The sequence below is a fragment of the Anastrepha obliqua genome, chromosome 5 (genome assembly GCF_027943255.1).
Source record: "Anastrepha obliqua isolate idAnaObli1 chromosome 5, idAnaObli1_1.0, whole genome shotgun sequence".
In the NCBI taxonomy this organism is placed as follows: domain Eukaryota; kingdom Metazoa; phylum Arthropoda; class Insecta; order Diptera; family Tephritidae; genus Anastrepha; species Anastrepha obliqua.
Window position 1 is genome coordinate 83,249,065 of NC_072896.1, and position 15,279 is coordinate 83,264,343.

A 15,279-nucleotide genomic window follows, 5' to 3' on the forward strand; every position below is an offset into this window, starting at 1 on the left:
TTTAAAATTAAAAAAAAATTTTTTGTTAAAAAAAGTTAATACAAAAATTTACACAACATAAAACAAAAAATTTAAGCAATTACCAAAAATTCTTTGGGATTTACGCCTGGCAAATGCTTCGGATAGCATTCCACATCGACGCGTTCCATGTTCACATCCTCCACATCGCCCTTCACCTCGACTGTCGACACCGAAGTGTAGGGTAAGCGATGCGCGTATTTGGCAAAAGGTATACCATTCACGGAGATCAGATAATCACTGTCTGTTATGAAAATCTGTATGGCGAAACGGCTTCCACGATGCAGTGAGAATGACAGTGCTGACGAGACCTCCTCCCTGCCCCATACGCCTTTCACTTTGGTATTGCGTACAATGTAGTTTTGCGGAAGGCGTGGATTGATATGGAGCGCAACATCTCGTGTTGCATTCTCGATAACGAAATTGATCGAAAATCTGGAAAATAATATGAATTGAATAATGAACAGCAGAAATTAACAGAAGAGAATGGAAGTGTATGTACGTATGTACTTACCGCTCACAATTGAGCAAAATTTTACCGGTTATTGTGAAGCTGATGCCTTCCTTCAAAGTGCCGATCTTCTCATTTTGATATACGGGCAACGGCTCCATGTAGTCGTAGAATGAACTCTGAAATTGGAAGAATGGAATTAAATTAAAATGCATGTAACTTATAAATATGGTTTAAATCATATTTTCTAAAGGGTTTAAAGCAGACTGTAAAGCAGTTGACATTCCAACGTACATTTCGATAATTTACAATCACGCGAAACATGGCGACCAACGCGGGTGTTGAAGAAATTTGCTTGCGTGGCACGTAGCGCCGTCTTGTTGAAAATAAACGTTGTCCGATCAATAGTACATACAATGCCGGCCATAAAAAATCGTTAATCATCTCTCGATAGCGCAATCCAGTACGAATTTACTTGCGCTATCGAGAGATGATTAACAATTCAACAATATTCAAGATCAACAATATTCAAGTACGAATTTAATTACTCCCGTCGAACCATAAACCCCACCAAACAGCCACACGTTGAGGCTTTTCAACAATAACTCTTGGATTTTCTGAGCCCCAGATCCGACAATTTTGCTTGTTGACAAAGCCACCGAGGTGGAAATGGGCCTCATCACTCAAGATGATTTTTCGATGGAATTCCGGATCTTTTTCATGCATTTCAACGACCCAATCAGCAAAGACACGACATTGTTAATGATCGGCCGGCTTGAGTTCTTGTGTTAACTGGACTTTATAAGCCTGAACACTCAAATCTTTATGCAAAATACGGCTACTACAACACTTTCGGCTACTACAGCAATATTTTCGGCTGTTCTTGAGTGACCTGCACGGGTTTTATTTTATACATCACTAACTTGTCCCAACAGCTCGAATTTTTTCACCAATTTTTGTATTACGATGACCCAAAAATGTTCGAGTTTTACGAATCGTCTCTGCCAAATTTTCACAATTTTTATACTGAATTTTAATAATTTCAATGCGTTGTTTAAGCGTGTATCGGTCCAGTTGTATTAATGGTGTAGTTTCTACTTGTCAAATATCAAAAAATGACAGCTTCAAAAGTGACATCTACCGAAATGCGGAATATTCAAAATAACACCTATTATTGGAAAACCCTTTATTTTAGGTGATCAATTTAGAGGTTATTGGATTTCAAATTGAAATAAGCCAATGAAGATTTGAATTGATTGGGCAATCTTTAAGCCTCTTCTATTCGCCATTTCTCTGCTCGACTAACTTAACGACAAATTTGCATGTGAAAGCAACAACAAAGTTATAGAGCTAGATTCGCCGCTTGCGGGTAGTGTGATACCTCATAAAACTGGTATAACTCATTATTTTACAAACAAATGTAATTTAAGGCAGCGTTATTCTCGCGTTGCCAAGATGTGTTCAATTCTACCAGTTGATTCATCTATTCGGCACTCGCTAAAAGGCCCTTTATTATATTTCAGTAGAACGATTCATGATATTTATTTTTTAAAGATCCCTTTCAAATGTTGGCCGCAACTGCGCCGTAATTCGGCCATCCGAAAACACCAATTTTGAATGACTCGCTGGAGGACTTCGGTCGATATCTCTCAGACACATTTTATGTGAGTGTGAAAGCTTAGCGACAAGGAAGCTCCGCACACTTGACATGGCATTTTTAACCGATGTAGCGGACATAGCGCATCTAAAACTAACGAAGCTTTGCTCGTTTATTAAAGCTACCGGATGGTTTGAAAAGCAACCCATAGGGTAAGGATAAGTTCCGGTGGTATGACAATGGACCTATGAAAGGTCTAAGTGTGTCATTGCGAAGAATTAATTAATAATGTAATTAAAAGAATTACAAACAATAATTTCATAGAAAGTATTTTTTTATTAATAACCATAATATTATGGTTGCCTCGTTGAATAAAATCAAAGCAACCAATCATAAAAATATCTAGCAAAATTATTTATATTAATTTTCTATTTCAATTTTCTATTTCATATTGCATTTGGGTCATAGTTGAACAGCTTATGCGGATTATGAAGTCTAGAGTGTGCTATAAATAGTGGGAAATAGGGAAAACTAAGATTTTTTAGATTAAATTTAAGCAAATATTCGATTATTAATGACGAATGAGAATGGGGGCGCGGCCTGGGGGCTGTGGGAAGGGAATTCCATCATAAAAACATGCCTATAACCTTCATTGGGTGAAAATATGAATGTGTAAAAAATTTTACGTCATTTGGTGTTGTCGTTTCGCAGTGATGCGCGGACAACGTACAGACATTCACGTTTATAGTATAGATACTTTACAATTAATACAATTTTTTAAGTCTATTTACAATTGAAGAGAAAAAGTTTTCGAAGGCTTTGAGCTGGACATATTATATCAGATTACTACCCATTTGTGGAACAACATCAAGACGCACACCACAAATAGGAGGAGGAGCTCGGCCAAACACCCAAAAAGGGTGTACGCGCATATTATATATATATATATTATATACTACCCTTTTAAAGTTAGTATTAGTGATTCCAGAAATAAACTATTTTACTATGTTTTGGCAGTGCTTTAATCCAGAAAAGTTTCGGAGTAGAGTTGCCACTTTTTTCATGAAAAAGAAATTATTTTTTTTAGGATAAATCTTTTGAGTTGCCCAATTTTAATTGTAATTTATATTTAAATTTAATTCTAGCAAATTTTTATTTAAAAACGAACTTTCCAGGGGCCAACCTTTGGAGTTATGTAATTTATGTTTGCATATATCGATATGTTGCGATAAGTGCACTACCCTATCGTCCTAGAAATTGTAGGTTCGAATCCCACGTAAAGCACGATCCTTTTCAAACTGACTACTTTCCTTGTCTCTAAAAACAAAAACAAAAAAATCACTCCTTTTATTTTTTCCATCCTTACTCTGCACATTATTTGCGTTGTGGCTGCTAACACAAACAAAAAAAAAATAAAAAACATGCACAGACACACCAAATTTAGCGAAGTCCTCAACCATCTGTGCGATCCTTCTGGCAGAAAAAAGTCAAACACAGATGGCGCTTCAAGCAATAAAGAAGCCGTTGTTCCTAAGCAACGACAGGTGGGCATTCCCACTATTTAGGACTGGTAGTGGCAGGCTAATTACCTACACTGTCAGAAAACAAATAGATTAACGAAACCAACGCAAGACATTTCTTGTCGAGGCCCTAAGCTCCCGAGAGGAGTGAACATGGAAAACAAAGAAAAAAACTCGATACGTATGACTTTTCCCATGGATAATTGTATGTTGCATGTTGTGGAGCTGAAAAGACAATTTCAATATCTGCACAGACATTTAAAGAACAAAAAATTCCATGAGAAATATTATCAACATTTGCTTTCTCTTTCCTTTATAAATTTTCCACAAAATTCGCGATACTTTTTGAATACACCTCGTACATTCATATATGCCATCGCAAAAAAACGCTCGTTGGAATAAGTGCATTGATGTTCCAGGAGGCTATACTGAATAATAAAGTGTCTCTCAAGCGATAAAATTGTGTTTTTCATATCGAGCCGCAAAACTTATTATATAGATTTTAAATTTTAGCAAAATGTGTGTATTAATGAATTATATGTATTCCATCCTACATATTTATATATTTTATTTAATTATGTTTTTTTTTAGTACTTCTTGGTTTTGATACGAAGCGAAGCTAATTACTCATTGAACTTTCTCTCGCTTGACATGCAATAAAATTAAAAAAAAAATAATTATTATTACTTTAATAACAAGGTTTGCAGCAGCAATCGTTGTTGCTGCCTCAACTAGTTGCCGCTTACCTCATTTAGGCCATGCGCTTTCTTCGACTTACAGCAGCCGAAGAGACAATCAAATATGCCGCGAAAGCACATTTTGCAGTTATTGACGATTAATTTTAATTTGCAAGTATTTACGCGAATGGTAGTGGTAGCAGCAGAGAATGTTAATGCAATTGCAAATTGCAATTTGCATTAACATTCTCTGGTTTAACAGATAGGAGTGATTTAAATCTCCAGTGGAATAAGTTTAAGTACTAAAATTTGAACGAACTTGCACACAACCTTAATAACTTTAGAAAAGATGTTTTAACCTGAGGTTTCTTCAACAGATTACATTAACTTGAGGTTTCTTCAACACAGAAATACAGAACAAATGTATGTTGTATATATTGGTGTCCATTTCCGAGAGTTGAAAATTTAACCTATTACAATATCCACACAAAATTGTGCTATGTATAGCCTTGCGAGGCGGCTGAAGCTCGTTTTGTGCAATTTGTGAGTCCAGATTTAGTTTTATATGCATTATACATTACATATATTATTGCTATTTAACCAAAATAATATTTAGTTGAAAATGTAGAGCATTAACCGCCAAAATGGCGTAATCAACAAAATATTCGATTCTCAGTTTTTGATAGAAATCGATAAATTACCACAGGCTGACACCCATCTGGTTTAAATAGTATAAAAAATAAAGTTCTTTCTTAAATTAACTACAAAATATTTGAAAATTTGTAATACAGTTGAAAAGCCTCGTATTCTGAAAGTAGGGTACAAAAACATAACAGATTTATTTACTTGTACGTGCATAGTTCAAAGATGTTACCACTTGTTTTCGCTATTAATAACATCCCATTATTATGCGGGTTTCAAGCTTTTAATTTGCATACATTACTTATATAAAAGTGCAGTTATACACATGTACATACTTACGTACATGTAATAGGTCTGAGCGTGAACGGAGAGCTGACATGCTAATGCACCTATTTTCTACTACATACAAAGCATGCAACTACATACAAAGCATGCAACTACAAGTACAAGAATACAAGAGCCGATAAGAAAGCTCTTCATCAAGAGCCTCAGATATGTATGGGAATGTTTATGCTGCTACCACAACAACAGCTTCAGACTTGCGACACTCTTTTTCTGTCCACTCACAGCGTTTTGTGTGGTTTGGTGTCGTTTTCTTATCAGTGCTTTGACACATTTTGTTTTTGTTTATTTCAGGGTGTTTCAACAGCAGAGGACGGGTAAAAAACACTGCAAGTTACATATATAGGTTGTTGTTTATCAACAAGTGCCAAAAGTCCTTGCTCCTGTTTTTTTGAAGTCATGTCTGATTTGGGACAGAATTTGAGGGACTGCATTTTATATGCATATAATGTAAGTAAGTACTCATAAATACATACGTATACATACTTGACGGTTATTCATATATAGCATTACGTGATATGATCGCTGGGATGTAAGATAAGGTGGAGGAATGCGTTGTGTACCTCCCGGGCCACAGTTTTCTTGGAAGTGCTTACAAATTTTGAGGCACGGAAAATATTAAAAATTGCTTACCATTCACATAGAGAACAATATTTTTTTTCGAAATTAAATTTAAAGAAAAATAATCGGCGAATTGGATATAGGAGGCGCAAAAGTAATTAACCAATTTGGTTTTTAAATAAACTTTATAATTAAAAAAAAACTAAAAAAAAAGTGATTCCCAATGATGGAAATCTTTACTTTGACTTTTACGTGCTCCATGGTTTCATTCTGTTTGTAAATTACAGCTCTCTAGTTCACAAGTGTCAAATATGATTTATATAGGACGCCATTTGTCAAAAATTATAAATTATCGGATAGAGTGATTAATTTTGCGCCGTCTAGTTTTTGTCATTAATCAGTGCCTTATTACATACAGGCGCTTTTTTAGAATTTTTAAAACTTTTAAATCATCCGATAGGGTGACTAATTTTGCACCACCCGCCACCTTTTATTTGTTTTTAAATCACTGTCTTATTACTTAACCCGCGTTTTTTTAATTTCTTTAAACTTTTAAATCATCCGATGGGGTGATTAACTTTGCGCCATCTTTTGTTTGTTTTTAATTCCGAAAATGTATGTCACTAAATGGAGGGAGGCATTGACAATCTTATTACTATCACAATCTTATTACCAGCCGAAATCTGCCCGATAATTTCACACACTCGTCCAATCAGTCGTTGTTCAGATGGCAACGAAGCGTCCTTGGTTAATTTTTTTCGTATATCACGTGTTTTTTTGTAAACACACCTCAAGTGACGTCAGCTCATCAGCTGATTCTGTCTAATTCGCTCACAGCCGAATAATGGTCTGTAAAAGAGCTCATAATAATACAATATAATTAATTTGATGGGCCAGACGAATTAAATTAATACCGTAGTGCGGGAGGCAATGCCCTGTATGAAAAAGTCGATGCTTCAGTTTTGTTAAAGCAGATTCAAGTTGAATATTTCAACCAAGCAATGCAGCTATTCATTTAAGTAGGCAAAGATAAAACTGAAGGGCATTGAACTCAATCCCATTTGAAACACTTGACCGCGCAGTATATGCACAAAATTTGAAAATATAAAATAAAACTAAAAGTCGTTCTCATCAATAAATGAAATGTGTTGGACTCTAATAGCCTAGACAGACGGCGGTGTTAATCGGAATCAAACACTTAATTCGGAATTATCTCAGGAAATAAGTGCAACTAATGTGAACCAAAAATAATGAAACTTTGAAAGCGAAGAACAAAAAAGGCTGGGAGCAAGCGAGTTTTCATTAACCCTCGAGAACACGCGCCTCGTAAGATAGCACAGATTCTCGCGCATGAGCATTTTGCTCACTTCATGTAAGAATGTAACTTTTTAATGGATTATGATTTTTAAACATTTCCTTTTTAACATAGTTATAATACCAAGTCATTTTTTTTGCAATTATGTGTTTATTTAAGAAATTCACACTGTAAAATTATATAGATTCATTCAATCAAGACATAACCAAAAATTTTACATTCATACTTTAGTATATTAACAAAAAAAAACTCCTTGTAACAAAATAAATAAATAAAAGACAAGAATCAGTCTTCCGTAAGATTGACATTTACGTTGCTTTCGAAGCAAGATGGGCACATATACTTAACGTGTTCCGTGCAAAGTAATTTTCCACATAAAGTGCAGCCTTTTTTCGAACGTCTGTTTTTACTCCTGGGGCAAAGCCCGCAAAAGCCCGGTTGTAGGTATTGGCTTTCAGGTTCTTTTGCTGGTACAATGCGATCCATAGTATTTCTTAAATCACGAGGTAAAGTTTTTATGGCCTGCCGATTAGAAATATGTGGTTTTATTAGCTCCAGGGCAATTTCCTTTAGAAACGTCCTCCTCTGGGCTAAATTGCCTGTATTTGATTTGTAAATTATTTGTGCGTTTATGCCAGTAATGTCAATAAGCGTGAAAAAGAGGCGCATTGGCCACCTGCAGGTTATCCTGGAAACTGAATATGTGCCTTTCATTTGATCAACAGTGTCTACACCCCCTTTCGTCTGGTTGTAAAAGGTTATTACTTCGGGTTTGTTCTCAGATGTTTCATCATTAGCTTGGCCATCGACATGAAGTGATCATAGCAGAAGTACAACTTTTTTCTTTTTTTTCACTGGAACGTAAGAGACAAGAACCTTGTTTTCGGCAAATGCAGTATTTGTATGTGGTTGCGGCCTTCCTTTTGCTGAAATAAATTGAGGTGGAATTTCCTTTTTATTTTTTCTTATTGTACCCACAATAGTCGTTTCTATATTGTTTGTATAGTTCATCTGCTAAAGGTATTGAAGTAAAATAATTATCCATGGTAATGTTTCTGCCACTATTCAAAATTGGGGCAGCAACCCTTTTCACAACCCGAGGTAAATTAAGAAATACTTACATTGTTTCTCGCGCAATGAGCAAAATGCCGCTCTTAAAAATCAACCGTCTGCCTACACGTCCGATCGTGCACTAATCGAAAGAAATGCTCGTTAAAGTACGATGCACAACTACTAGCGAAGGTACTCACCACAATTAGTGCCAGAATTACATAGAACATAAAAATTTCGCGAAATGAAAAATTGCTTGAGCAAAATGCTCATAGCGCGTGTTCTCGAGGGTTAACACTTTCGAAATTACATTAATTGTTTTGATATTGCGGAGCAGTTTGAGAAATAGCAATTTCAGATTTTTTTAACAATAATTATTTTTTAGTATCAGGGCTGCTAAAAACGCGCATTTGTCGCCTGCGATCCATCTTTTACTCAAAAAACTATCCAATAAACAGATCATCACGTCTGTCACATAACAACTTTAATCAGAAGTAACTACGCCGGTAATCCCGATTAACGCCGCCGTCTATCTAAACAATAAAAGTCGTGTTCATCAATGAATTAAATAAGTTGGAATTATAAGTAAGAATTTGTTAAAAAGCTTTGTTTCAAGTTCCAATAAAATTTTTTTCAAAAAAATGAGGGTAAGAGAGTGCAATTTAATTATTGAATCAAAAATAATATTGTTTGCTTGACTATTAAATCAAGTGTAATGAACATAAAGCCGAACGTTCTTATAATTTTGTGATATGCTTTTAACAAATTCTTTCTTTCCAATTTTTTCCCGTTATCTTATTAAAATTGTTTATACCGCACAAATGTTTAATCGAAATACTTTTTTGATGGGTTCCAAAAATTTTGTAACAGAGTGTATGGTCCCCTTCTACCAGTAGTGCATTCAACTGTCGAAAATAATAATATTGGTTTACGTGGAAAGACAATTTAAGACACACTAAGTTTATTTTTGGACTTTATTGCAAATTTTTTTTTTACCGAATTTATAGTATGAAAAAATATGTAATGAGTCGGGTACAAGAGAAACCCTAGAGCATTTTCAATACTACTGTGCAAGTCTCTCGAAAACGCGACTACGCTACTTTACCTGAGTGATCTCAGTTCTGAAAGACTAGAATCTAGCTGGAGCTTGAGCGACTCCTAAAACGCGCGAACAGTACGCGGAACTTGAGTGATTGAGTATTTTCGCTAAAAAAATAAAAACACAAAGGACTCTGATCTGGTATCGCTATGTACCAAAATGGTCTCTGCGTGGCTTTGGCAGCCAGTATAACCTAACTTAACCTAACATCAACTCATCAGCAACTGCACCTTCTTCGCCAGGGACAGAGAATTTACTTTTACTGGGTGAAATCACACATCGGTATTAAAGTAAACGAGCGCGCAGATGAGCAGGCAAAAGAAGCTGCAAATCAAGGGGTCGATCTAATATACCTACACTGTATTTCCTTTAAGCTATGATATGCGGCAAATATATATATATATATATATATATATATATATATATAATTGGCACGTACACCCTTTTTGGGTGTTTGGCCGAGCTCCTCCTCCTATATGTGGCAAATACGTCTTAAAATATTCCAGACATGGCAGCAGGAGTATGCCGACGATGCCACTGCCTCCATTACAAAGACTTTCTTCCCAATTCTTAAAGATACTCAATTATACCAACAACTCTTTGGGATATCATTCGAATTGACACAGCTCTTTACTGGCCATTGTTTCAATAAGGCATACTTAAAGCGATTCAAAATCATTGACGAAGACTGGTGCCCGTGTGACCAACTCACTGTGCAGAGTATGCACAATATTTTGCACGACTGCCCACGTTTTCACAGTGCGCGACAGAGACGTGAAATCATGACCTAACCTAACCTATATTATGAAAATTTACGTTGAAAGAGAGCACTTGAAACAAAATGAGAATTTCTTTTTTTTACTCTCATAATTTAAATAATCACCAATCCATAATCCATAACGCCCATTAGAAAAGCAAGGTCACACAATTATAACTATGAAAGTCCCAACCTCCTAGGGTCCCTATAGAACCGCCAGGAAAAGCTTAAAAAGTTAAAAAGTTTTAGGTTTTTACGACTGTATTTGTAGCTTGCATTGAAATACAGTTGAAGAGAAGTGTATACGGCAATCATCAACCCAGCACGAATTTAACTTAAGTTTTGTAATATAATTCATATTACTTATGAAAATGTTGTTTTATCGTAAAATATAATATATTAGTGACGCTGACAAAAAATGTATGTATGTTTATAAAAATTTTATTTTATAACATTTTTTTTTGTAACATGTGTATATGTACATATATTTCCAAACAAAAAAGGGCCGCAGGCGAAAATTTGGAATAAAAAATCGCGCGATTTTTGAAAAATTATTTTATCGCGATTTTTTAGTCCAAATTTTCACTATTTTTGAAAACAATGATTTATCGATTCATCGCGCGATTTTTTAATCCAAATTTTAACTTTTTTTAAATAATGATTTATCGAAGGCCAAAAGTTAATTTAATTCATTGTTGGTGGACTGGGTTTTTCGGTTTCGCTTTGTTCTTCTCTCTCTCATCGTTCGTTTGACAGTTTGCTTCTCACATTTATTCTGCACGGTATTGCAAACATTTGGCAGAAGAACATTACAAACGTTTAGAACATTTGTGATAATAGAATTTTAATAAATTCGTAGTATTATTGAGTAAAAATAGCTTTAAATCAAATCTTGAATTAATAAAGAGGCTGGATAAAGAGGCAAAGCGAATGGGTCTGGTGGTGAACGAGGACAAAACGAAGTACCTCCAGTCTTCAAACAAACAGTCGGCGCACTCGCGTATCGGCACCCACGTCACTGTAGACAGTTATAATTTCGAGGTTGTAAAAGACTTCGTCTATTTAGGAACCAGCATTAACACCGATAACAATGTCAGCCTTGAAATCCAACGCAGAATCTCTCTTGCCAACAAGTGCTACTTTGGACTAAGTAGACAACTGAGCAGTAAAGTCCTCTCTCGGCGAACAAAACTAACACTCTACAAGACTCTCAACATGCCCGTCCTAACGTATGGTGCAGAAGCTTGGACGATGACAACATTCGATGAAGCGACGCTTGGAGTGTTTGAGAGAAAGATTCTACGTAGAATTTTTGGACCTTTGCACGTTGGCATCGGCGAATATCGCAGGCGATGGAACGATGAGCTGTATGGACTTGACGATGACATAGGGCAGCGAATAAAGATCCAGCGGCTACGTTGGCTAGGTCATGTCGTCCGAATGGATACAAACGCTCCGGCCTTGAAAGTATTCGATGCGGTACCAGCTGGTGGTAGCAGAGGAAGAGGAAGGCCTCCTCTGCGTTGGAAAGATCAGGTGGAGAAGGACTTGGCTTCACTTGATGTGTCCAACTAGCGCCGGTTAGCACGAGAAAGAAACGCCTGGCGCGCTTTGTTAAACTCGGCCAAAATCACGAAAGCGGTTATAGCGACAATTAAGAAGAAGAAGCTTATAAGTGAATATTGCGTTTGTATTTAAGTAAAATAAGCGTCTGTAATAGGGTATTTTTTCAAGCTTATGCAAAAGGTATGCATTTTTAACGTTAAATATTGCTATTAATTCTTAATGGTAATTAATAAAAAGTACTATAAATCAAAAGGCTGGTATAGTGACTAAATTTATGTGTTATAATTTTTAAATTCGATCGACGCACTTATAATACGTTCACATATGCATTATCCCATGTAAATCCACCAAATTTGTGGATGGTTTCTTTAATTATTATTAGCGATATAAAGAAAGTAAAAGGAGAAGGAATAGTTAATTTAATTGCGCAATTGCATGCTAATAATAAAGTTTGAGGAAACCCGTATGCAACGTTTACTGAGGTTGCAAAAAATTATGGCAGCAATGTGCATGGAATATTTTATATTACATTTTATAAAAAGTAATAAGAGGACAAAACGTTTATGGACACACACTTTTTTCTGTAAAATGAAACCATAATTAATAATATTTAACAAACATTTTATTAGAATTATGTTCACTGACCTGTTTTCTTTCCCGGCATCTATTTCGTTTAGTTTTTACTTTGATGTTTCTCCTGGGATGGGTACGTAATGCTGTATGATACAATATTCTGTTTACAAAATGCTGTATACAAAATTCTGTATTTCAGAATTCTGTATTATATAATTCTGTATACGAAATTCTGTATTTCAAAATTCTGTAAGAAATATTCTGTATTGCCGAAATTCTGTATTGACGAAATGCTGTAAGTAAATGATAAGAAATTTAACAAATTTTATAAAAAAAGTGCGCACTTTTTTTCTTCAGTTTCGATAGAATCCACCGTATTTTTGCGTAGAACTCCTTTTCGCGTGGGCGGCCTTCGGCCGCGCTTCAAAAAAATAACCCTCATCAGTCCAACTCCGGCTACGCAATCCATCGTATTTTTGCGTAGAACTCCTTTTTTCGTTGACTTTTGTCAACATACAATTTTTTCAATACAGAATTTTGTTAATACAGAATTTCGTCAGTACAGAGTTTCGTCAATACACAATGTGGTCAATACAGAATTTTTTAAGACAGTACAGAATTTTGTTTTTACAGAATTTTGTAAATACAGAATTCTGTAAATACAGAATTTTGTCACTGCAGAATTTTGTTACGTTAATTTACAGTATTTCGTACGAAAAGAATTTGGCTATACAGCATTTTGTAGGGATCCCACTTCTAAATACAACTGTGGATTGATCGCTTTTTGTTTTGAACGCCACCGGGCAAACGACAAGCACCCGACACGCACACATATAAAGTGCTGGACAAGCAATGCTGGACTGTCACCAGGGGCTATAACAGCTTACACACCACAAAAAAGATAAAATGGTCGGAAGCAACTACGTAATTCAATAAGCACTAGGAGTAAGTATACATATACACATATAAGACCAGCGAGAAATGATGAAATTCCCGCATTCTTGCGCTACGCAAACACCATAAAACTGAATAATGCGTTAAATGTTTACATACATCAATTTCATCGCCATTAAGCACTTCGATGTCATCGAAATTATCCACCAACTCATAGTCACGTTGTCCTCCTCCATCTATTATATCGCTGCCGCCTGCATTGGAGCGACGCTGTTGCACAGCAAATGTATCAATCACCTCATAGGCCTCAGCGGTCGCCTCGATGGCGGCAAAATCGATGCCCCGGCGATGCATTTCCTTCTTCACCAGCTCGAATGTACTATCAACGTTATTGACACTGGTCAATGGCACTCTTGTTTGTCGCAATATTTCACACACCACTCGCACCGATAATGCGTTGGATAATTCCTGCAGCCACACTGCGCGACAGTTGCGACGAAGTTTAATTTGATTGCGTTTGGCGCGTAAAAACTGGAAACTTCTATGTGCACTTAAACCGAAACGCACAAATGCATCCGCGAACTCACAAATCTGTTGTAATGTACTGTAGACGCAGAACGTCAATGCTGCCATACTAGAAGACAAGCTTAGTACACTGGCTTTTCACTCTTGCTCACTACACTCACTCTGCTAATTTGTCCCCTCTCGGGCACGAGATACGAGGGGTGCATTTTAAATTTCGAAATTTGGCAACCCTGGTGGTACTCAGAACGTTTTGAAATACCAGCGCTATTTGTGTTGTTTACAGTAACTTAAAAGATTCATCTCGGTCCAAAAATGGAATTAAATCGTGAACATTTTCGTGCGATAATTTTTTACAACTTTCGACGTGGATTAACTCAGCGACATTGCATGGATGAACTTAATTCATTTTTTGGCGATGAAGCTCCATCAAGGACGAGTGTTTATCGATGGTATGGTGAATTCAATCGTGGTCGTAGTTCACTCCAAGACGAATTGCGTGAAGGTCGTCCATAATCTGTTGTTGTTCCGAAAACCATTGATGCTGTGCGTGAACTGATATTGCAAGATCGTCATATGACCTATCGTGAGATTGAGACAATCTTAGGCATTAGTGGGACCAGCATACATTCAATATTGCATAAATATTTGACTGTCAAAAAAATTTGTTTGCGTTGGATCCCACACAATTTGTCAATCGCTCAAAAAAAGGCTCGTGTCGATTGGTCGAAGGAAATGCTCAAAAAATACGATCGCGGAGCTTCGAAACACGTCTATGACATCGTGACAGGTGATGAATCATGGATTTACGCGTATGAGCCCGAAAGTAAACAGCAGTCGACTGTATGGGGTTTTCAAGATGAGCCAAATCCAACAAAAGTTGTTCACGCACGAAGCACTTCCAAGCAAATGGTCGCCTGTTTTTTCGGAAAAACTGGACATGTCGCAACCGTACCACTATAACAACGCAGAACAGTAAATTCTGAGTGGTACACAACCATTTGTTTTCCAATTATCTTCCAAAAAATTAGGAAAACCAATCGCCAAAGACGGATCCCTCTTCACCAGGACAATGCGAGCTCTCACACATCGGCTCAAACAACTCCATTTTTGAGAACCCAAAACATCGAATTAATGGGTCATCCGCCGTATAGTCCTGACTTGGCACCGAATGACTTCTTTTTATTCCCGTACGTAAAAAACAAACTGAGAGGTCAACGTTTTTCGACACCTGAAGAAGCGGTTGCGGCATTCAGATTGCATGTTTTGGAGGTACCTCATTCAGAGTGGCAAAAGTGCTTCGACAATTGGTTCAAACGCATGCAAAAGTGTATAGATCTTCATGGAGAATATTTTGGAAAACAATAAAGTGATTTTCGATGATTAAAATTTGTTTTTGTTCTCTAATCCCGAAATATAAAAGGCACCCCTCGTAGTCGTCCCTCACTTTTCCATCAATTCAGTTTCACTTCACATACGATTTATTCGTTATTCTGGTCTTCTACACGTCCGTTTAGCGCAGTTTTTGTTTTCGTTTTGTTGTGGAAACGTTGGCATCGGTGCCGGACATGCAAGTGTGCGCAATGGGGTTGAGGTGTGGGGGGCTGATGATGTGATAAGTGAATGCCTGTATGCTTTTGTGCGAGTCAGTGCGTTAGTGATTTCAGTTCCAACTTTTATCAGTGACTAAAATTA

General features: G+C 36.5%; 2 protein-coding genes across 2 annotated transcripts in view; both read right to left on the reverse strand.

The window, feature by feature from the left end:
* The window catches only part of LOC129248498 (galectin-8-like), a 77,636-nt gene that overhangs the window by 15,846 nt on the left and 46,511 nt on the right, over window positions 1-15,279 (reverse strand). The window lies entirely within an intron of this gene.
* LOC129248852 (32 kDa beta-galactoside-binding lectin-like) lies at window positions 72-13,754 on the reverse strand. The gene is made up of 3 exons (XM_054888464.1): window positions 13,222-13,754; window positions 533-648; window positions 72-453 (listed from the first exon to the last, which is right to left on the reverse strand). The coding sequence occupies exons 1-3, from the start codon at window positions 13,693-13,695 to the stop codon at window positions 72-74; spliced, it is 972 nt and encodes a 323-aa protein (XP_054744439.1). The 5' UTR covers window positions 13,696-13,754.

Bases quoted from the DNA above. Each gene is read 5' to 3' on its own strand.
- LOC129248852 (XM_054888464.1), bottom strand. From the start codon at position 13,695: ATGGCAGCATTGACGTTCTGCGTCTACAGTACATTACAACAGATTTGT. The intron at 649-13,221 runs GTATGTAAACAT...TTCCAATTTCAG, and splicing joins TTAATGGCGATGAAATTGAT to AGTTCATTCTACGACTACAT. The intron at 454-532 runs GTAAGTACATAC...ATTATTTTCCAG, and splicing joins ATTTTGCTCAATTGTGAGCG to ATTTTCGATCAATTTCGTTA.